The 23,688-nt window shown below is 40.7% G+C and overlaps 1 protein-coding gene across 7 annotated transcripts in view; it reads left to right on the top strand.

Moving 5' to 3' along the window:
• Positions 1–23,688, top strand: part of UPF2 (UPF2 regulator of nonsense mediated mRNA decay) — a 96,144-nt gene that overhangs the window by 70,822 nt on the left and 1,634 nt on the right. For 5 of the 7 annotated variants that reach the window (XM_056573314.1, XM_056573319.1, XM_056573317.1 and 2 more), the window contains exons 17-21: positions 1,335–1,442; positions 4,559–4,657; positions 9,486–9,653; positions 18,570–18,711; positions 20,597–20,717. In XM_056573314.1, coding sequence (XP_056429289.1) covers positions 1,335–1,442; positions 4,559–4,657; positions 9,486–9,653; positions 18,570–18,711; positions 20,597–20,717 — 638 coding nt within the window. Of the gene's footprint in view, positions 1–1,334; positions 1,443–4,558; positions 4,658–9,485; positions 9,654–18,569; positions 18,712–20,596; positions 20,722–23,688 lie in introns of those variants that run through there. The other 2 variants (XM_056573316.1, XM_056573315.1) reach the window with 2 other exon arrangements.

Genomic DNA, 23,688 nt, shown 5'->3' with positions numbered 1-23,688 from the left:
TTGAAGAGTTTCGAAGTTTTTATACATTATGAATAAATAATATGCTTGGAGCATTAATTGATCTTTGGGTCACACAAGGCTTTAAAAAAGGACTTGCCAGATCCCCTAACATGTTTGTTGGTAAATTCTTAAATTCCATATGAAATAACAGTTTAGAACTGTGCATTTCAGTAGAATTTTGGTTATTCATCTTGAAAATGTATGAATATATTTACAACTTGTTGTTGACAGTTGGTCAACATCAGATACTGTCCAGTCAGTGCTGACATTAGTCAGTAGGGAGTATGGTCATACCCTCTGACATAGTAAAAGCGACCCCACAGTCATTTTCTGTTTACATTAACTAAATCATTTCTAGTCACTCACTTTTGTTTTTCATCAGAATCGTGATTTGTATGTTAGATCCAACATCGGGCAAGGAAAAGAATGGTTTGGCTCTGTTTCTTACATGTGTTGTTACATGTTACTTCTGTGATGTTGATTCAGGTAACTACTACATTATCTGTACTCTGAGAGTTACCACTTTGATCTATGGTGTTATGTAGGACTACAGAGAACAGATAATGTAGTACATGTTTCCTGCAGGCCTAAGTAACATCACTGATTCATATAGTGAGTACAGATCAACAATCAGGACTGACAAAGATGGCCATGCATGACCTCCCCTCCTTTCAGACTTGGAGACTTGGGACCACCATTGCCATAATCGATGAAGGCCCCAGCAGTTAATCTACAGATTCATCACCTACCCTGTGGCAGGGTGGATAGATATATAAATATACAGATTTTTTTTAAACCAATGTATATAACAAATATACATATAATGGCATTATTGACATTATATAAAAAGTTTTTGCTAACTACAGGTAGACTTTAATGTAAAGTTATGCAAGGTTTTTATGGATAATATGAACACTTCTCTTAGTAAGGGTGCAAAGGGTCAAAGTTGGCAGATAAGTAATATTTTTTAAGTTTATAATTTACTGAAAAACTGGAACCAGCATATTGTGGACCATTCTGTAATTTATTACTCAGATATAAAATGATAAAGATGAGAAAATGGGGCGACAACATCGACAGGACATAGCAATGCAATGAGTAGTTTTGAGCTCTCTTTCTATGCAACTGCAACATGAAGTTACAGCTAAAAGCCAGTTTTTATTCTACTTCTATCTGATGAAGTAAAATGATCTAGGGCGCCAATATGAATCTCTTCTTTGGGTGAGGGAAAGCTTTACTGCCACTCTGTTTATATTTGCTTGCTAAAAGTCCCTTTTAAGTTATTACTGTTGCAAAGTTCAGCAAACTAAGTAACCTTTACATTTTACATTTAGGATGCTTCAGAAAATGAAGAAGAAGAAGAAAGGGAGGAAGAAGAGGAAGAAAATACTGATTATATGACTGACTCTAACAAGGAAAATGAGACTGATGAAGAAAACAATGTATGTAACCATGTTGTTTCTGCTCTGTCTGTTATGGAAGTTTTGTTATTGTGTAACTTGCATTTGTACCAAAGGTTTTACTGTATGGAAAGTCTAGTTCTGTGCCCCCATGATTTCTTTGCCATCTCCCCTAAAGAGTGATCTCAATGTATTATTATTTTTCTCATTCAAATTTTTATTTTAATAATAAAAGGATACAGGAAAAGAAAAATAAAGGAGGGGAAAAAATAAAAATATATAATATAAAACAAACCATACATTCTCTGGAATGACATAGATGTTGATATGAAGGAAAATCAAAAGGAATGTACAAATGAAAACATTAATCACATAAACATCAAGGGCATATAAAAGTGTATAGTGGAGTGTGTAGAAAACTTGTTTATACTAGCTTTGTTAAAAATTCACAAACCCAGTCAATTAGGAGACCTCTGCATATATGGCAGGTATTATCTCCTCTATTCAAAAGAGTAGTTTGTGAGGACTTAGAGAAAAGGAAAGCTTGAGAGTCACAAAAGAATAAAGGAAACCCACCTAAGGCTGGGTCCACACTACGTTTTGTCCCATACGGGAGCGCATACGGCAGGGGGGAGCTAAAAGCTCGCGCTCCCGTATGTCACCGTATGCGCTCCCGTATGTCATTCATTTCAATGAGCCGGCCGGAGTGAAACGTTCGGTCCGGTCGGCTCATTTTTGCGCCGTATGCGCTTTTACAACCGGACCTAAAACTGTGGTCAACCACGGTTTTAGGTCCGGTTGTAAAAGCGCATACGGCGCAAAAATGAGCCGACCGGACCGAACGTTTCACTCCGGCCGGCTCATTGAAATGAATGACATACGGGAGCGCATACGGTCACATACGGGAGCGCGAGATTTTAGCTCCCCCTGCCGTATGCGCTCCCGTATGGGACAAAACGTAGTGTGGACCCAGCCTAAGACGGGGAACCTGATGTAACAGTAGTCTGTACATCCCCAGAAATGTGTAGGTTAAGATAATCCGATGAGTGTGTAAACGATATCCATGGGAGCCATGTTCTGTAGTTTGCTTCAGCTTTAGCAGTGTTAGTAGACAAGAGGTCCTCCATTCTGTATACCCTATTTACTTCTGCAAGCCATTCAGTAACCGATGGGGGATGAGATATATGGGACATAGTGCCTATTCCTTGGTTGCATCTCCAACATAAAGCAGATGAGCAGGGGTAAATCTTATGTAAGAGAAGGAACCCTATAACATCTAAATAAAATTTTATAATTTGTTATTTGCATACTACCAGATCTAGAAAGCTTGTAACAATGAAAATAAGAAGAGTTCCATTCATTATCTGTAAACTTTCTATTAAAGGGGTATTCCAGGAAAAAACTTTTTTTTAATTTATTTATTTATTTTTAAGATCAACTGGCTCCAGAAAGTTAAACATATTTGTAAATTACTTCTATTAAAAAATCTTAATCATTCCAATAATTAGCAGCTGCTGAAGTTGAGTTGTTCTTATCTGTCTGGAAACAGTGCTCTCTGCTGACATCTCTGCTGTCTCAGGGACTGCAAAGAGCAGAATAGGTTTGCTATGGGAATTTGCTGCTACTCTGGACAGCTCCTGAGACACGTGTCATCAGAGAGTACTTAGAAAAGAACAACTCAACTTCAGCAGCTCATAAGTACTGAAAGGATTAAGATTTTTTTAATAGAAGTAATTTACAAATCTGTTTAACTTTCTGGAGCCAGTTGATATATAAAAAAAGTTTTTTTTTTTCCTAGATAACCCCTTTAAGTTCTTTCTCCCAGCCCCTCACATAGATAAGTTTACAGTCTTGGTCTCTATCAAGGAGTAAGTTATTTATCATGGAAATGGCTTTCTCCACTGGAGAAGAAGCAGTACAAAGTTGTTCATAGGAGACAAGTCTCTAAATAAAGAAAGACTTGGGTTTTGGACGCTAAGGAAGTGGAGTAATTGAGTGTATTCCATTAACAGTCTTCCTGTCTGGGGAGTGTCTGGACATAGTTCTGAAAGAGGCTTAAGAGATGCTTCAGATGTAATAGAGAAAACTGTCAATGGGGTGAGGACGAAAAATCAAAAAATCTGGAGGCACAAGACACCTGGTGTAAAATTGGAGTTGCCAAATATAGGAGTCAATGGTCCATCTTTCGTGAAAAGAGGAAATTTGACTAGATACATTCTACAGAATGTCCTTAGAGACTGAGAGATGGGTGGTGGAAGTTACCTAGAATTAGTAGGTAAAACCAAGAGAGGCAACCAAGGAAGGGCAGTAAAGGAGTACCCTAGAAGAGAAGATTCCAGGGCAATCCAGAGTTTATTTGTGTGGGCATGAAAACCGTTAAGAAGTCTACATAAGACCGATGCCATGTAATAGTTTGCAGTCTGCCAGGCCTAGGCCACCCTCACATTTACGTTTAACTAGAGTCCAATGAGCTATCCGATGAGATTTGTGGGACCAAACAAAATTAGGAATTAAGGAGGTTAATGTAGAAAATAAGGAATATGAGAGGAAGACAGGTAATGTTGGGAAGAGATAGAACAATCTTGGCAGGACATTCATTTTAACTATATTCTCTCTGCCAATCCAAGAAAAATCCTGTTTTTCCCATTTCAGCAGGTCCATACGTATTTGGGCTACAACAGGGGGGAAGTTAAGCGCGCAAATATCTGAAAAAGTAGATGGAACTTGTACTCCTAAATACTTAATGGAGCAGGCTTTCCAGGAAAAATGGAAGTTGGCGCGTATCCTAGTTACGGCTTCTTTTGATCATCCCACATCAAGAGCCTCACTTTTTGATATATTAAGCTTGTAGTTGCTAAAATCAGTGTATTATTTATTTCATTTCTATTTTATTGCTTCCCTTGTTTAGACACTTTTAGTTTCACTCTGGGTTAAAACTTGATATAATGTAGTGCTTGGTGTGCTCATCAGATTTCACATACCTTCATTCACTGAAGTGCTTTGGTCAGTGCAGTGTTTCCTAAAATAACAAATCGCCATTCTAGTAAAAACCTGCAGGGTCGCAATGGTTGTTTTTTAATGGAATGCCTTTGCAGATTGAAATGTTAGATCTAAATTCCAATCTCTTAGCTGTTGTTGAAGGTTCCTTCTTTTTGCAGGAGGTGATGATTAAAGGAGGTGGGATCAAACATGTACCTTGTGCAGAGGATGAAGACTTTATTCAGGCTCTTGATAAGATGATGCTGGAAAATCTTCAGGTATGTGGCTATGTGCCAAATATTTTTATCATCTTAGGCCATATAAAAAAAAAGAAAAGAACTTTCAACATAATCATTGTAGCTTGCAGTATCATAATAAACTTGTTTGCTTTGATCCTTCAGACTTTTTAGGGGAATTTTATTTTGCATACAAATATTTGGATTTTTATTTTTTTTTTGTCATTTGAAGTTGAATTATTATAGTTGTTTGAAATATCATCAGGCTTCCTCAGTACAAAGAACTAGGGTTTGCTCTGAAATGCTGCAAAGTTTGAGATAAATCATGGATTTAAAACAACATAGTAAGAAGTGTCTGCTGAATGGCTTCCATTTGGCTTTTACCTTACCAGTGGAGCTTGATTGACAGGTCTCCTGTTTATGTTTAGGAATAGACCTGTCAGCCAAGCCAATTGGGGAGAAGCACAAACCACCTAGTAGACATTTCTCCCCTGTGACTTTGAAAACTATGTTTCTCTTTAACCCCTTAAGGACCAATGCAAATAAACCTGTACGCCCCTGAAAGACCAGGCCTGTTTTTTCAAATCGGGGATGTCTGTCTTTATTAGGGAATAACTCTGGTAACGTTTTGCCAATCACGATAATTCTGACATTGTTTTTTTGTCACAAGTTGTCCTTCGTTTACATAGTAAAAGTAAGCCGATATCATTTGTAGTTTTTTTTTACAATGCAAGAAATCATGAAATTTTTACAAAAAATTACGATTTTTTGCTATTTTAACACTAATTGGTTGCATATATTTATACTTACTGACCAAATAGTTTATGAAACTTATACTTTCAGATGTCTACTTTATTTTGACGTCATTTTTTAGTTTTTAATTAACATTTTAAATTAGTTAGAAGCCTAACAATTTAACTTGAAATTTAGAAAATTTGAAAAGTACATCTTTTTTTATGTGCTATGCAAGGTTTGCAGAAATTAAAAGGTAGTAGAACATAGGAACACCCTCCCCAAATGACCCCATTTTAAAAACTAGACCCCTCAAGGTATTCGCTAGGGGGTACAGTGAGTATTTTAACACCATAGTTTTTTGGCAGGAATTATTACCAAGTCAGTGTAAAAAATTCGAAAATTGCAATTTTTCACAAATGCATCATTTGGGGGGCATATTTTTTGTACATCACTTCTGATATTGAAAGAAATGCACCCTATATTTGATTTAGCTGCTTGTCCCATGTTCGGAAATACCCCCGCTTTGGCCATATATGGTTCTTTGGCCGCGTGGTAGGACTCAGAAGGAGAGGAGCGCCATTTGGCTTTCAGGGCAGAACAGTACCCCCACCCCCACAAGTGACCCCATTTATATACCGCACCTCTACAAGTTATTGGCTGGACCAGAGACCTCTCTGATTAGTCCTTGGTCGGCTGGCAGTATAACGCGTCTGTCTGTGACAGTTAAGGCTCCTGATGGATATATCCGCCATGTTGTGGGAATAAGCACCCGCTCATGGCGAATATATCCATTACTGCTGCGGCTGGGTAGCTCAGTGTGTCCGCTCATGACTACTGGCGGGAAATCCGCCGTTATGAGTGGACGCACAAAGCTACCCAGCCGCAGCAGCGAGCTCATTACCGTGACTGCTGCATAATGTGTAGGATCACGTGGCGGACATCCGCAGCATATTACATGCTGCGGATGTCCGCCAATGCGATCCTACACATCATGCATTTTTTTTTTATTAGATTCATTTAATAAATGTATTTTTAATATTTTTTTTTTTTTTTTTTTTTTTACACACTTATTACATTTTTACACTTTTATTTTATTTATTTATTTTTACACTTTTTAATGCTTTGGAATACTTAGTATTCCAAAGCATTGCAGTTATATGCTGCCTGCCAGTTTTCACTAGCAGGCAGCATATTTCACTAGCAGGCAATACCCAGGGCAGACCTGGGGGTCTTTGTAGGACCCCCGGCTGCCCAGGTATGCAGCAGCACCCCGCGATGCTCCGGGGTGCTGCAGGAGAGACAGAGGGAGCCCCCTCCCTCTGTCAGAACTCCTTACAACGCGCGGTCACTTCTGACCGCGGCTGTAGGGGTTAAACTGTCAAGAGTGAAGTGAACTTCACTCCCGGCAGTGCGGCCACACACAGCACCCCGCAATCGCGCTGCGGGGTGCTGCAGAGGAGACAGAGGGAGCCCCCTCCCTCTGTCAGAACTCCTTACAGCGCGCGGTCACTTCTGACCGCGGCTGTAAGGGTTAAACTGTCGGGAGTGAAGTGAACTTCACTCCCGGCAGTGTGGCAGGTCCCGGCCAGCCGCGTATTACACGCAGCACCCCGCGATCGCGATGCGGGGTTCTGCAGAGGAGACAGAGGGAGCTCCCTCCCTCTGTCATAACACTTACAGCCCGCGGTCACTTCCGACCGCGGCTGTAAGGGTTAAAACTGCCGGGACCGAAGTTTACTTCGGTCCTGGCAGTGCAGCAGGGTCCCGGCTGTGTGATACAGCCGAGTCCCTGCCGCGATCTCGTGGGTGCACTGGGCAGCACCCACGAGAATAATGGACGAGTATAGACGTCCAGGTGCGGGAACGCCCGCCAACCTGGACGTCTATACTCGTTCATGGTCGTTATCGGATTAATGTCATTAGGGGACATAGCACCATGGGTATCAACCCTGCCATCCAACAAGAATTTTTATTGGAGTACAAAAACTTTAGTTTTTTTTATATATATATATATATATATATATATATAGTTAACCCATTAGTGACCAGCTGTAATTTTTTCTACAGCAGGCACTTTTTATAATGACACAAACCTACATGAATGTAAAAAGTATCCAAAATAAGGGATAGATAATCTACAACATAATCAACCTACATAAAACAAACCCCATTGATCTCTAGAAATTAAGTACGGAAAAAGTAATGAAAGCAATATCAAATTTTATTAAAGGGTAACTCTCATTAAAATAAATTCTTGCTATAGCACTCATTATGGTAAATAAAAAATATTTCGAATATACTTTGTTTAAAAAAAAATGAAGTTTCTATGTTTTATTTGTGCTTAAAAAAAGCTCAAGAGCACAAATATGATGAAAAAAAAAAACTCCCGCTGAAAAACCTTTTTAATCTGCTTCCCCAAAAAAAAAAAACGTTTTTATGCAGCTGAAAAGTATGTCAATGAAAACTACAGGTGCAAAAACACAAGGCCCCACCTACATCAGTCAAGAAAAAATTTAGAAAAAAAAAGTTTTGTAATGTAGCAACACTCTCTTTGGTATTGCTGCAATCTTACTAACCCAGAGAATAATATGATAATATGGTATGTATTTAACCACACAGTGGTACAATAATGGCGTAAATTTAAAACACAAAAAATTAAACACAATACCGAACCCCCCCTCATTACCCAGTGGAAAGAAAAATCAACATTTTATCAGTAACTCTTATGAACCCAAAAATTGTGCCATTACAAAGTAAAATTTGTCTCCCAAAAACAAGCCCTTACATGGCTGTTTGAATAAAAACTTAAAAAAAAAGTTAAAATGTTACTCTTTTTCGTGTTGAGGAAGCCTGTAGGTATTTCTTTAGTTAGGACTGTATAAATATGCTGACAGGTTCCCTTAAAGGGGTGCTCTGGTGGGAAAAAAAATTTTTTTCCAATCAACTGGTGCCAGAAAGTTGAACAGATTTGTAAATTAAATAAAATAAGTAAATACCAGCGCTATAGGGATAATGCTTATGTCTTCATTGAGGAATAGATAAAAAGGTATAAGAAATTAGATATGTCTCAGTAACCAATGTTGTAGAAGAAATTCAGAACAAAACGACTATTTGAATGACTAACTGTTGTTTTTCAAGGCTGCCCCCATTGAAGTGGCTGTGTGCAGAGAAAAATGCAATAGTGTAAGCCTATTTGTTGTGAAAAAGAGGATAGGACAACAAAGAGGTGCGGGTTCATCAAATTGCTGATATTAGCAAAGGTGTTGTTGGCGATATTCATTGTTAGTGTCACAGGTATCCTGTTTGTCCGCTATTAACGCCTAGTGCTTGGGGAACTTCATTCATATGCATCCCATTGTCCTTTGATATGTAGTAGATAGTTGATGTTACGTCTTTCTGGCTAAAATCAAAGCTAATACTTTCATAATGGAATGTACGGAGGCTACTGGGACTCAGTTAACTCAATAGGGCAGTGATCCCCGTGTTGTGACTTTCCAGACTTCAGTTGTCCGGGATTGCAGGTAGTAATCTGCATACAGGCTGCGAGCAGTGATCTGTGCTCCACTATGACGCCTAACCTAAGTTAGGTTACTGCACACAGTAGTGCTCTCAAGAACCCCCCCCCCCCCCCATTTTTGTACTCTCTTAACCGCAAAAATTTACAAAATGGCTTTTTTTTCCAATTTTGCCCCACAAATATTTATTTTCTGATGTTGTGGTGAAATGATTGATGACATTACAAATTACAATGGGTGGCGCCAAAAATAAGCCCTCATATGGGTCTGTAGGTGCAAAATTGAAAGCATTATGATTTTTAGAAGGTGATGAGGCAAAAACTAAAGTGCAAAAATGGAAAAACCCTGTGTGATTTACAAATCTGTTTAACTTTCTGGCACCAGTTGATTAGAATTTTTTTTTCCCACCTAAGTACCCCTTTAAACCCAAAAACAGCGCTGCTATTGTCCATGACCACTGTCTGGTACTCTCAAACTTGCTACTTACATATGAATAGGTCTTGGCTACAACGCCATACACATACACAGCCAGTAGAAAAGTGTTTGTTCTGCTAGTTCTTTGTTTTTCTATCTTATTGTTTAAAATATGGGTTTGTTTTGTTTTTCTTTGTGTATTTTAGCAGCGTAGTGGAGAGTCTGTGAAAGTGCATCAACTAGATGTTGCAATTCCCCTACATCTGAAAAGTCAGCTAAAGAAAGGACAAACATTGGGAAGTGGGGAAGGAGAGACGGAATGCAGTGATACAATGCCTTTCGTAATGCTGACAAGAAGAGGCAACAAACAACAGGTAAGTGTTGAATCATAGAGGTTAATATTCAAGATAGAAGTTTAAACTTCTTACAGTTTATATGTGATATTATACAGACATATATGTGGTATTATTCATTTCATTAAAGGGGTATTCCACCCCTAGACATCTTATTCCCTATCGCCGCGATTTGATCACGCAAATCGCTTCCTTAAACTCCATTTAGTGCGGTCCATGCTCCAGGGGCTGGGCATCTAAAATGGCGGATCCACATGTGAGGACATAGGGCAAGGAATTCTGGGAAGGCGGATAAAAGGATCGGCTGGATGACTCTGAATCGCAATGAGCCTATCAACAGCCAGCCACCCCTGTGATATCAAAGCCCTATATAATCGGCAGCCATCTTGCGGCCACTCACATCAATGTTCTATTGCAGAGAGAGAGGGACAGAGAGCAGTGTGTTGCACTGAAAAGCTTTTTTTCAACAGCGATTCACCTCAAGCCCAAATCCAGCCTAGAAGCACAGATAGGGAAGGGAGAGAGATTGAGAGAGAGAGAGAGAGAGCAATTTTGGGTGTATTACAGCAGTGATTCATCTCGAGCCCAAATCCAGCCTAGAACCACTGACAGGGAAGGGAGTGAGATTGAGAGAGTGCAATTTTGGGTGTAGTACACAGCGACTGTGTGCTACAGCACTGGAGTGTACAACAACTGAAAAGCTAATAGTAGCCAGCCAGTTAGGATGAGCAGAGCACTAAAAGCGAATTGTCCTCTATTAAGTGTAACCTGTGCATACATCTAAGTGGTGTACTGTTAAAGTCTTAAGGGCCTAGATACTATTAAAGGCCAGCCAAAAGTACACATTTGCTAGTGTTGTAGACAAATACGGTTTTAAGCATAGTGGAGCGCATTGTACTCCCCTCATAAGTGCATACCACATACATACATCTAAGTGGTGTACCATTTTGTTCCTGTTAAAGGCTTAAGGGCCTAGATTAGTGATCGACCAATTATCGGTTTGGCCGATATTATCAGCTGATATTCACGATTTTCTAAGTTATTGGTATCAGCAATTACCTTGCCGATAATTTGGGCACTGTAAATCAATGAACTGCAGCGGCTTTTGCGGAGCCAGAGACCGCCGCCGCCCTCTTCCCTCCCCCTGCCTGTCCTGAGTCCAACCACCCCGCTTCCAGAGACCGCCGCCGCCACCAGCTTCTCTCCCCCTGCCTGTCCTAAGTCCAACCATCGCTGCTGCCAGAGACCGCCGCCGCCCCATTGCCTCCCACATCCCCGGTTTTATAATTACTTGTTCCCGGGGTTTGCGCTACTTCTGGCTCCGGCGGCGTCCTGCGCTGTTGCTGTGCGCTGTCCAATGACAAGTAACGTCTTCAACGCGACGTCACCGTCAGTGGCCCGGCGCTCAATGACAGAAGTAGAGCGGACCCCGGGAAGAGGTAATTATAAAACCGTGGATGGGGGAGGCAATGGGGCTGCTGCGGTCTCTGGCAGCGGTGGTGGTTGGACTCTGAACCCCAGGACAGGCAGGGGGAGAGAAGCAGTTGGCGGCAGCGGTCTATGGCAGCGGCGGTGGTTTGACCCAGGACAGGCAGGGGGGAGAGAAGCGGGCGGCGGTCTCTGGCCCCGCAAAAGCCGCTGCAGTCCATTGATTTAAAGCGCCCAGGTGGGGGGGGATTAAAATGCACGGAATATTGGTATAAGTTATCGGCTATCGGCCTGAAAGTTCACAGGTTACTGGTATCTGCTCTAAAAAAAAAATCAATATCGATCGATCCCTAGCCTAGATATTGTGAAAGGCCAGCCAAACGTACACACCTGCTGGTATTGTAGACAAATACTGTTTTAAGCGTAGTGGAGCCTACCTATTGTACTCCCCTCATATATGCACTAAGTGGTGTCAGAGAAAAGCCATCACCGATTTCTTGGTGATCCAAGAGGATAGGGGGATTCCCCTGTGTAACTTCAATGTAAACCAGTGGCAGCTTATACATGATACCTGCCATTTGCTCGGGCCCTTTGAGGAAGCCAACTTATTAGTCAGTAGCCAGGATTGCGGGATGAATAACGTCATTCCACCGCTTTATTTACTACAACACGTGTTGGAAACGATGGATGGTCAGGGCACTGGAGACATGTCGCTACATTTCACAGCCACATGAGCCCTGTAATGGCTTAACACGAGGGGGAGGGGCACAGTGGAGCACAGTTTAGGTTTTGCGAGATGGGCGGTTTTTCTAGTCATCTGACAGGAGAGGAGGAGCTAGAGGGTTATGAGGAAGGTGAGATAGTGGACCCAGACACACCGTGGCAGTATGCAGTGGACATGGAGGCAGGGAGTCCCTCCAAGTCACTTGCACAAATGGCATGATGGATGCTCACTTGCTTGTGTAGTGACCGCAGAATTTTCACCATTCGAGATGACTTCTGGCTCTCCACCTTATTGGACCCTTGCTGCCGGCTCAAAATGGGGGGCCTCTTTTTACACCTGCTGAGAGGGAAGACAAACTGACCTACTCCAGAGACATCCTATGTCGTCAGTTGGCTGATGCCTATCTGTGCCATCGTCCATCCTCTGTCAGGTCTCACTCGGGGGGCCCTCTGCGCTCACCTTCCACTGCCATGGCTGCTGGGGATGGGTGGGGTGGCAGGAGCAGTTCCAGAAAAATCAGCAGCAGCCGGAGTCTACAGTCACTGATGAGTAGCTTTCTTCACCCGCATAGTGAAGCAACTCATCAGCAGCAGGTAGACCTGGAGCAGGACCTGAACCATCAGGTGGTGGCATACCTTGACATGACCATGCCAACACACCTTGAAGATCCGCTGGACTTCTGGGCGGCCAAACTTAGTTTGTGGCCGCAACTAGCAGAGTTTGCCCTGGAAAAGCCATCAGAGCGGGTGTTTAGTGCAGCAGGAGCCGTAGTAACCCCAAGGAGAACTCGTCTGTCCACGAAAAATGTAGAGAATGATCTTTGGGAAGATGAATCAGGCATGCATCAGCTAGGATTTCCACCCACCAATGCCTGATGCATCAGAGTAGATCGACCTTGGTGCCACACCAACACTTCACAAATATGGATAGTGCAAAACATATTTAAGGCGCTGCTCCCCAGTTACAGACATTCCTCCGCATCAGACCACAAGTAAGTATTGAGGATATGCATTAGCTAAAACGTAACTTTTCTTAGAATAAAATATATTGACCCAAATTATTATTTTTTTAGTCAAACAAAAGGAAAGGGGTGCAAAAAACACCATGTACCACCTACATTACCAAGTATTGATTTCATGCAAAGACCTCCTAAAAGGCGGAAGGGAACAACGTATGGTCCATTGTAACCAATGGGGGTAAAAACTTTCCCTGTAAGGTCCTACTCTCGCATTAATAATGCCCTTCTTGGCAAGTGTTACTCGCCCTAGGAACTTCTCCCTATGTCCACCTACAAACACTGCCATTTCACAGGGTTTTTAGGTGGAAGTAGAGAGCGTTTCCTGTGTGAGGTAACACTTGCCAACAAGGGAATTAATAGGGCAAGAGTAGGGCCTTACAGGGGAATTTTTTACCCCCACCTGCTACAATGGACAATACGTTGTTCTTTTCCACCTTTTTGAGGAAAGTGTTACTCGTCTTATAAAGGGCGGCCCCACACAGGAACCTCTCCCTATTTCCACCTTAAAACCCTGGGAAATGGCAGTGTTTGCAGGTTGAAAAATTGAGAGAGGTTCCTGTGTGCGGCTGCCCCTTAAATTCAACTTGTTTTTTTAGAATTTAACAAAGGCTAAAACAAATGACAATAAATGGGATAATAATTCTGACAGACACGACATATGTTAGACTCACAACGACCGCACTAATACTTTAAGTATAAACCACTTGTGGACATGATGTCGGGGAAGGTCCGGACTGATCTCCAGTATAAACGCGGTAATAGAGAAGATATAACCAGAAGAAGAGTCCAGTTGGTAGAGGAATAAAATCGTGTACACACGTCCGTATACAGGAGGATCTGTGAGATCCTGGGTTATGTAGGATTTGTCAGCAGTGTAAATAATGGGGTATAATAAGGGTTAATAACGATACCGCCTAACTGTACAACAACAAACAAAACAATGTTCAGTAATCACTCATAGAAAACAGCAATAGTCGGCACCACCGCTCAGTCTGTGTATATCTTTGCTACCGTGGTAGCACAGAAAATGACTACGAGTGAATCAGGTGTGTATGTCTGAGGAAAAAGACGGGAGCGCAAAAAACATAGGAATGCAATAATAAACCACAAACAAGAAAAAGAAAAGTGCGGATCGCTCACCGTTCCGATGTCCGGCAGTACCTGGTCTCCGCATAGACCGAAGAGGTACTGGAGTCACTTCATGGTATCTGCCGGACATCGGAACGGTGAGCGCTCCGCACTTTTCTTTTTCTTGTTTGTGGTCATTTAAAACTATGTTCAGTATGAGACCTTCATGTTCTAGGGAAAACAATAGATATGGAGATTTATTACTACAATTATAGTATAAGCGATTAACTCTTGTTGGAAAAGTCACCGATTCATAGTGTAATACTTACTATTATTATTGATATGAATGGGAAGTAATATTCCGGATTTATCAGGTGCGTCCACATCTAAAGTTCCATTATGTTTGAGTTCAGTGTGTGATGTCATATGTAATACATGTAACTGTCCCTGATCCATTATACTGGCCCAGCAGGGATGTGTGTGTGTGTGTGGGGGGGGGGGGGACGCACTTTTTAGGCGGAGTAACACTTTCCAAGAAAGGAATTAATAATGCAAGAGTAGGGCCTTACAGGGGAAGTTTTTTACCCCCACCGATTACAATGAACCATATGTTGTTCCCTTCCACCTTTTAGAGGTCTTTGCATCACATCAATACTTGGTGTGGTAGGTGGCACATGGTGTTTTTTGCACACCTTTCCTTTTGTTTTATTTTAAAAAAAAAATTTGGGTACATATATTTTATGCTAAGCATATTATTGAAAGTTACGTTTAAGGTAATGCATATCCTCAATACTTCATTGTGCACACTAACACTTTTACAAAAGAGACAGTTTTCTTCTGCCTACCTGCCTCAGCTACTATTCTGATTCTGCCACCTGCCTGATGCCACACATCTGATGCCAAGTTCTCCTTTCTTCACCCACCTTCATCACCAGGTACTGGTATTTCCACCCACTGCCCCACTATGTCACTGGGTCACTTTCAGGACTGCTGATGCCACCTACAGGCTGTCTCATTCTGCCACCATATGTTCTCATGTGCTGCCAGCTCCAGGCTGTCTCATACTGCCACCATATGTTCTCCTCATGCTGATGCCAGCTCCAGGCTGTCTCATACTGCCACAATATTTTCTCCTCATGCTGATGCCAGCTCCAGGCTGTGTCATTCAGCCACTTTATGGTCTCCTCATGCTGCCGCAAACTCTAGGCTGTGTCATTCAGCCACTATATATGTATATGATCTCCTCATGCTGCTGCCAAATCCAAGCTGTGTCATTCAGCCACTATATGGTCTCTTCATGCTGCCGCCAACTCCAGGCTGTCGTTCAGCTACTATATGGTCTACTCATGCTGCTGTCACCTCCACGCTGTTATTCATCAACTGTGTATGGTCTCCTCATGCTGCCGCCAACTCAAAGCTGTGTCATTCAGCCACTATATGATCTCCTCTTGCTGCCGCCACCTCCACGCTGTGTCGTTCAGCCACTATATGGTCTCTTCATGCTGCCGCCACCTCCACGCAGTCATTCAGCCACTATATAGTCTCCTCATACTGATGCCACCTCCAGGCTTTGTCATTGTGCCGCTCTGCAACAGTGATTCTAATAGCGACGTCTCTAATCTGCATGTCATACTGAATAACAGTATTATTTCACTAACCTAGCACACACCTTATGCGTGTTACAGCAAGTCAAAGTGTTCTACACCCCTATTGAGGCTCTCTATAGGCCAGAAATAGCCATTTTTAATACAGACTCGTCGCAAATAAATTCGGATCTAACCAGATTTTTTCGGAAAATTCGGGGAATCGGCCGAATCTAATTTTTCAAAAACTACTCATCTCTAGTTTTGATCATTCCAGGTTCCGACCCCGACCAATTTTTAGAACAAGCGGGGAGAAAAGTGCAGCTGACCAACACATTTCCATAGACAAACATTGTAAGCTTGTGTCTCTTAGTGTCTTCCCCCAGCTAGTTCTAGCTATCTATAGTGGTCTGAACATACAGACCCTGACTGATGAAAACTTTTTACATTGCAACGTTGTCAAGTTTTTTTTGTTTATTTTTTAAACGGTGCCCCTTTAATCCCTTCACGTGCCCTAACATAATGTAGCAGCAATGTACATTATAGTGTATATGGAGGGGGTTTTCAAAATCCCACCTACATGTAGTGGAAAATATCCCAGCAGAAATGAGCACGCTACAGATTTTAACAATGACTAGTTTGATTGCATTTGTGGCAAAACTCATGTCAGAAAAAGTTTGCTGTGACCCAGTTTGGTGGAGTTTCGTAATAACTTGGCTAGAATAAGGTATAGATATTAGATTTAAAGGGGTACTCCAGCAGAAGGGTGTCTTTTTATTTTTGAGATGCCCAGCCTGTTTCTTATAAATAATAAATAAATAAATTAAGTTGCCAGTGGTCAATGCATCACTGTGCAGCTTAGCGAACTACTGGCCACATCAGGTTTTCTGCCTCATCCTGTGATTGGCTGAGTGGTGATATGACATATTGATGCTTGACATCAATATGTCACACTGCCGCTCAGCCACTCACTGGCAGTACACCGCGGCAGCCAGTGATTCGCTGAGCTACAGTGTGACAGATTTAACCCCCTTGATTTAAATAGTTAATTTTCTGATGACACATTCCCTTTAAACTTACGCAACACGAAGAGATGAAAACAATAGGGCACTCACACTAGGTTTCTTACCTTTAGTCTTTTCAAGATGAATTCATATACAGACAACACCTTTGTGCAAAGTGTAGAGCAAGTTAGGAAGGAGCGTGCGCCTCAGTGACAGCCGCTGTTTCACGCCTGCTAGGCATTTCATCAGGCGTGACACAGTTGCTGTCGCTTGGGTGCATGCTCTGGCCTACCTTGCTCTACACTCTGCTTGAAGATGTTGGCTGTATATAAATTAATCTTAAATAAAGACTACAGTTAAAGCATACCTGTCAGATCCAACAAAAAACATTTTTTTTAATTTATCACTCAGTACCTACTTCTGACCATGTACATCTCATTTTTGTGTCTAGCGCCTTTATTTATTTTTTTATTACACTTTTAATTTAGCTCACTAGTCTGAATTCCTCTGAAAGGAAGGGGGCGTGGGCCTCACTGTGCAGGTTTCCGCCCCCTCCCTCAGTATGCTGTCTGCTCACATCTCCCCTAGCATTAGGTAAACTACAACTCCCAGCTTGTCCTCACTGACAGTAGCGGGACACAAGCTGACAGTGGGAGGATTTTTCCTCCAGCTGTGAGCCCTGTGCTCACAGCTGTCAATCAAGGAAGTGGGTCCATGACGCATGGACACAGCAGTATCTGACAGTCCCATTTAAGAGACCTAGGGTGAGTGCTCCTCTTTCTTCATCTGTTTGAGTTGCATCAGCTTACAAATATGTTGTTATTTATTGTACATGTATACATAAATGTGTAGGCACATGACTGTTAGAACACAGGGCCTTTTTTGTCAGTGTAGTCACTAATAATAATCTTTTAAACAGATTAAAAAGTTTTAAAAAAAAGAAAGAAAGAAAGAAATACTTGATAAATCACCAGGCTGATAATGAAGAATTGTGGTACAAGAGCTTATCATTTAAAATTCATTCTCCTGCAAAAAAGCATTTTACAAAATTTTATGGGACTAACAGCAACAATTATATACATATGCTTATATATCACGCATTGTTTCAGTTATAGGAGCATTTTTTAACTCTTTAATCTGTTTTTTTTAACTCTTTAATCAGTTTTTTTTTTTTATTGGTGACTATACAGACTATAAGGGCCCTGTGATCTAACAGTAAAGTCTCCTACATTTTATGCATATTTGTACAATAAATACCAGCCTATTTTTTATCTTATAACTTCTATGACTGGGTGATTTATTGTAATTTAGTTTTTACTGCTAGGGTATAGGAGTTTTCTCAATAACCTCAGTTATATGCAGGTCTAGTAAGCTAAACCCTACTGCTGAGATTTGTATTAATCATTTGAAAATGTAACTTTCATCTGTATGGTTCCCTTTTTGATCTTCATTGCTGTACATATGTCTACACTTACTTCTGCTAAATAGGACTATTTCACTGCTGTCATTTCTTCTGTCTCCCAACCCTAAGCAACTATATATCACCTTTTAATGCCCTTTTCCACCACCTGCCTGATAAACTGGAGGGGTGCAGTTGAAGTATTATACAGATATTTAGTAAATTAGAATGAAGCCTAGAGAGAGGGTTTTATTTCTTGACTCCTGATCTCAGTGGTGGATAAGACTTTCACAGTATTGTGTTACCTAATTGTGGTTGCTTTCTGGGTATCTGCACTCTTGGCAAATAAAAACTCTGCATATGAAGACTAATCTCTTCCACAAAGTATTATTTACTAAAAGGGAAACTCCAGAACTTGGATAGAATAGTGAATGGAAAGGATTACAGCTATAAAATCACCACGCTTTAGTGTTCTCTAGTCCATAACGTAGTTGGTTAGCTGATTGTCTGCACACTCCTTAAGAACATTCATGTTATGAGAGCTGAAATAAATCCCCTTGCTGTCAGTTTATTAATTGGCCTGAACCTACTAGGACGAAAGGAAGTATAAAGAAAAGAACATGCAGTCACAGTTGAATACAATGTTATCTTTTTGCCAATCTATAAAAATGTTGTGGAGTTCACTCATCTTCTGTGTTTTTGTTTCTCCACAGTTTAAGATTCTTAATGTGCCCATGTCCTCCCAACTAGCTGCAAACCACTGGAATCAGCAGCAAGCAGAGCAAGAAGAAAGAATGAGGATGAAAAAACTCACTTTAGACATCAATGAACGTCAGGAGCAAGAGGACTACCAAGGTACGAATTATGTATTTGATCTTGACTGGTCCTAATGCCATCGTAGAATACCGGTCATGTATGGTGGCATCTGTCTGGTCCTCCATGAGATGTATTAGCTTTTGCATGGATACAAAGATTATAGAACTCCAGTAGACCTCTCTGATAACAATGCTGATAGCGCTCATCCTTCACATGCTAATAAATGACACACACAAAGTAAATTGTTTTTGCATACAAAAAACATGATTTTGCACCAGTCGTTCTAGGTAAACTTTCATAATAAGCTTCTGTATATATATATATATATATATAAACTCAAAGAATAACTCTATTTTTGTCCATACAAAGTATTCATGTATACACCGATACATTCCTGTTCCCTGCACTTGCTTGTTGTTTATCCCAGCACCTTTCTTTTTTGTTTGTGCTCACTTAATAGGCAGTGAGGGATGGCTACTATCAGCTTCTCTCCCTATAAATCTAGTATCCATAATCTGTATTATTATCATTCCTCTTCATAATTGTGTCCTTACGCCTTTGGAACTTTTTTTTTTTTGAGTTCCCTATGACGACGTCCTTTGGCAGAAAGTTCTATAGTCTCACTGCTCTTACAGTAAAGAATCCCCGGCTGTGCTGGTGTAGAAACCTTCCTTCCTATTGACGTAGAGGATGCCCCGTTATCATAGATACAGTCCTGGGTATAAATAGATCATGGGAGAGATCTCTGTACAGTCCCCTGATATATTTATACATAGTTATTTGGTCGCCCCCTAAGCCGTCAATTTTGTAAACTAGATAACTCTAATTTTGATCTTTCTGGGTACTGTAGTCCTCCCATTCCCCGTATTACCCTGGTTGCCCGTCTTTGAACCAACTCCACTATATCTTTCTTGTACACTGGTGCCCAGTACTGTACACAATATTCCATTTGTGGTCTGACTAGTGACTTGTACAGTGGTAGAAGTATTTCCTTGGCATCTAACATCTCCTTTTGGTGCACCTCATTATTTTATTTGCCTTGGCGATAGCTGCCTGTTAAACTTCAATTATCACTTCCCGGGACTTCCTTATTGTGTCATTTTACCCCTAGAGTAGACAAAAGGAGGAAAAAAAACAGGACTATACCAAGACCTGTGATTGTGAAAGGCTATATCATGCTGCAGTTGTGCGAGGAGTTATTAGACTGGCCACACAGTGTTCCCTATGTGTATTTTAAATATACAATTGTACTAATCTTGAGCTTCACCTAAATTTATTCTGGGTAATGTGTACTGTGAGTTCACGACCCTGTAGCATGCTTCTCGCCAGTTACTCTTCTTTCCCTAAGTGTTAATTCTTTTAACAAGATTTGTCAAGATTTGAAACTTGGCAGTCTTTTTTTTATTCTAAGTTGATAATGTATGTGAAGGGCATTTTATCAACAAGCATAGGAATTATTGTTGAAATGTTGACATATAGGTCAAGTATCTGAGAGCGGTTTAGTTTTAGTTGGTGATCCAAACCACAGCTTCTGTACTATACTTAGTAGATCCAAAGATTTAAAAAAAAAAATGCACCTGAATATAAATCCGCTAAGCCACAAATGACTTGCTGGCGTTAATCTCTAATGGTAAGTTTATGTTGCACCCAAGTAACAGTCATGCCCCACATATTTGAGAATCATGGTTAAAGCATGCATTTTACCGCAGAATACTATGTTTTTGTGGCAAATACAGGAGAAGTATTTAAAAAGCATATGTTCCAACTATACTTACCATTAAACTGTGGTAAACCACATGTTATTTTACCATGTGATTTTCACCAAGTGACATGATGCTGCCCCAGCTTTACTAGAACACTTTTTACACAACAGCTAAAGAGGTTTAGAGAAACTGACTGTTTTTTCCCCCTGGCTCATTTGCAGAAATGCTTCTGTCTCTAGCACAGCGTCCAGCTCCAGCAAATACAAACAGGGACCGGCGGCCTCGGTACCAGCATCCTAAAGGGGCACCAAATGCAGATCTCATCTTCAAGACAGGCGGCAGGTAAGACTATATTTTGAAAGATGTCTGTACATTGTCCTGTTGGCTAGAATTAGACAGAGCTGCAGTACCTCATACAGTGCACATATGAATATTAAGGAGGCTGTGGCATGAGTGCCATGGCTCCTTGGAACAGCTGATTAACGAAAGTGCCCCTCCCAAATAAAAATGTATAGCTTGTTGATATACAGTCATGGCCGTAAATGTTGGCACCCCTGAAATTTTTCAAGAAAATGAAGTATTTCTCACAGAAAAGGATTGCAGTAGCACATATTTTGCTATACACATGTTTATTCCCTTTGTGTGTATTGGAACTAAACCAAAAAGAGGAAAAAAAGCAAATTGGACATAATGCAACACCAAACTCCAAAAATGGGCTGGACATAATTATTGGCACCCTTTCAAAATTGTGGAAAAATAAGATTGTTTCAAGCATGTGATGCTTCTTTAAACTCACCTGGGGCAAGTAACAGGTGTGGGCAATATAAATAAAATCACACCGGAAAGCAGATAAAAAGGAGAGAAGTTCACTTAGTCTTTGCATTGTATGTATGTGCCACACTAAGCATGGACAACAGTAAGAGGAAAAGAGAACTGTCTGAGGACTTGAGAACCAAAATTGTGGAAAGATATCAACAATCTCAAGGTTACAAGTCCATCTCCAGAGATCTAAATTTGCCTTTGTCCACAGTGTGCAACATTATCAAGAAGTTTGCAACCCATGGCACTGTAGCTTATCTCCCTGGGCATGGACGGAAGAGAAAAAATGATGAAAGGTGTCAATGCAGGAAGATGGGGGATAAGCAGCCCCAAACAAGTTCCAAAGATATTCAAGCTGTCCTGCAGGCTCAAGGAGCATCAGTGTCAGCGCAAACTATCTGTCGACATTTAAATTAAATGAAACGCTAGGACAGGAGACCCAGAAGGACCCCACTGCTGACACAGAGACATAAAAAAGCAAGACTACATTTAGCCAAAATGAACTTGAGTATGCCAAAATCCTTCTGGGAAAACGTCTTGTGGTCAGATGAGACCAAGATAGAGCTTTTTAAAGCACATCATTCTTCTGTTTACCAAAAACACAATGAGGCCTACAAGGAAAATATGGTGGTGTCAGAAAGCAGGGTTTGCTTCCAAAATCTTGGGTCCTCCAGCAGGACAATGACCCCAAACATAAGTCAAAAAGCACCCAGAAATGGATGGCAACAAAGCACTGGAGAGTTCTGAAGTGGCCAGCAATGAGTCCAGATCTAAATCCCATTGAACATCTGTGGTTGGGAAAAGGCGCTCTTCCAATTAGAGAGACCTGGAGCAGTTTGCAAAGGAAGAGTGGTCCAACATTCCAGCTGAGAGGTCGAAGAAGCTTATTGATGGTTATAGGAAGCGACTGATTTCAGTTATTTTTTCCAAAGGGTTTTCTTGAAAATTTCAGGGGTGTCAACATTTACGGCCATGACTGTATCCATATTAGAAGCCCAGAAAACCCTTCCAGTTTTCCAATGTCAAGGAATGTGGGTACAGCATTTACATTATATATATATATATATATATATATAATCATAAAATCTTGCATAAAATTCTGTTAGTCCAATAAAAAAGGTATTACAAGATACTGCAACATTTTATGATTTGCATCACTGGACTAATACGGCTATATAATGTATATATATACAGTAAATTTGAGTAGCCGTATTAGTCCAGTGATGCAGATGCAAATCATAAAATGTTGCAGTATCTTGTTATACCTTTTTTATTGGACTAACAGAATTTTGTAGAGACAAGCTTTCGGGATTCCTCCCTTTATCAAGTCCAAAGCAAATCTAAGCTCACAAGCAGAAGACACAGGTTACATCTCACAAATATGCAGGGGTTAAGACAATAGATGTGGAGAATTCACACTAAGATGGGCCAAAAATTGTCCTACTATGGGAACATAGACTAAATAGATAAGGATGAGAAAAAGAGGGAGGGAGGGGTGAGCAGGGGAGAGACTGATAATTAAGCAGGACAAAGTGAGATGCAAAAGAGAAGACAGTGCAGGTTATAAGAAATTTTGATAATGAGATAAGAAGCTCAAATCCACATTGAGTCCCCTGTTTTTCGAGTTAAAAAACAGTATCATTTTGGCCTCAAATGTCTTTCTCTCTTGTGTGTTTTTGAAATTCCCTCTCAGTATCTTGATTGTAAGCTCATGTATGGAATGGTTTTGTAATGCTGCTATATGCGGTATCTTCCATAATGTAGTAAATTTGAGTAGCCGTATTAGTCCAGTGATGCAGATGCAAATCATAAAATGTTTTGTAAGGCGGCTATATGGGGTATCTTCCATAATCAAGATACTGAGAGGGAATTTCAAAAACACACAAGAGAGAAAGACATTTGAGGCCAAAATGATACTGTTTTTTGACTCGAAAAACAGGGGACTCAATGTGGATTTGAGCTTCTTATCTCATTATCAAAATTTCTTATAACCTGCACTGTCTTCTCTTTTGCATCTCACTTTGTCCTGCTTAATTATCAGTCTCTCCCCTGCTCCCCCCTCCCTCCCCCTTTTTCTCATCCTTATCTATTTAGTCTATGTTCCCATAACAGGACAATTTATGGCCCATCTTAGTGTGAATTCTCCACATCTATTGTCTTAACCCCTGCATATTTGTGAGATGTAACCTGTGTCTTCTGCTTGTGAGCTTAGATTTGCTTTGGACTTGATAAAGGGAGGAATCCCGAAAACAATAAAGGTTGGATAATTTCTTTAGGTTGTTTTTTCTTTACTACAAACCTTTTAATAATAAACTATTATATAGGGAATCTATGATGCATCAGTCCTTCTTTTGTTTTATAGTTTATCATCTGAAAATATTTTTCTCAGTGATATACATTTATTTAGCATTTAATAGTTAACTTTAATCAAGAAAAATATGTTTGAGTAAACACCTTAATATATGGCCACTAGGAGGCACTATTTCTGTACAAC

The sequence above is a fragment of the Hyla sarda genome, chromosome 4 (assembly GCF_029499605.1).
Source record: "Hyla sarda isolate aHylSar1 chromosome 4, aHylSar1.hap1, whole genome shotgun sequence".
Taxonomy (NCBI): Eukaryota; Metazoa; Chordata; class Amphibia; order Anura; family Hylidae; genus Hyla; species Hyla sarda.
Note: the sequence above shows the minus strand (reverse complement) of the source record. Positions and strands in the feature narration are given on the sequence as shown.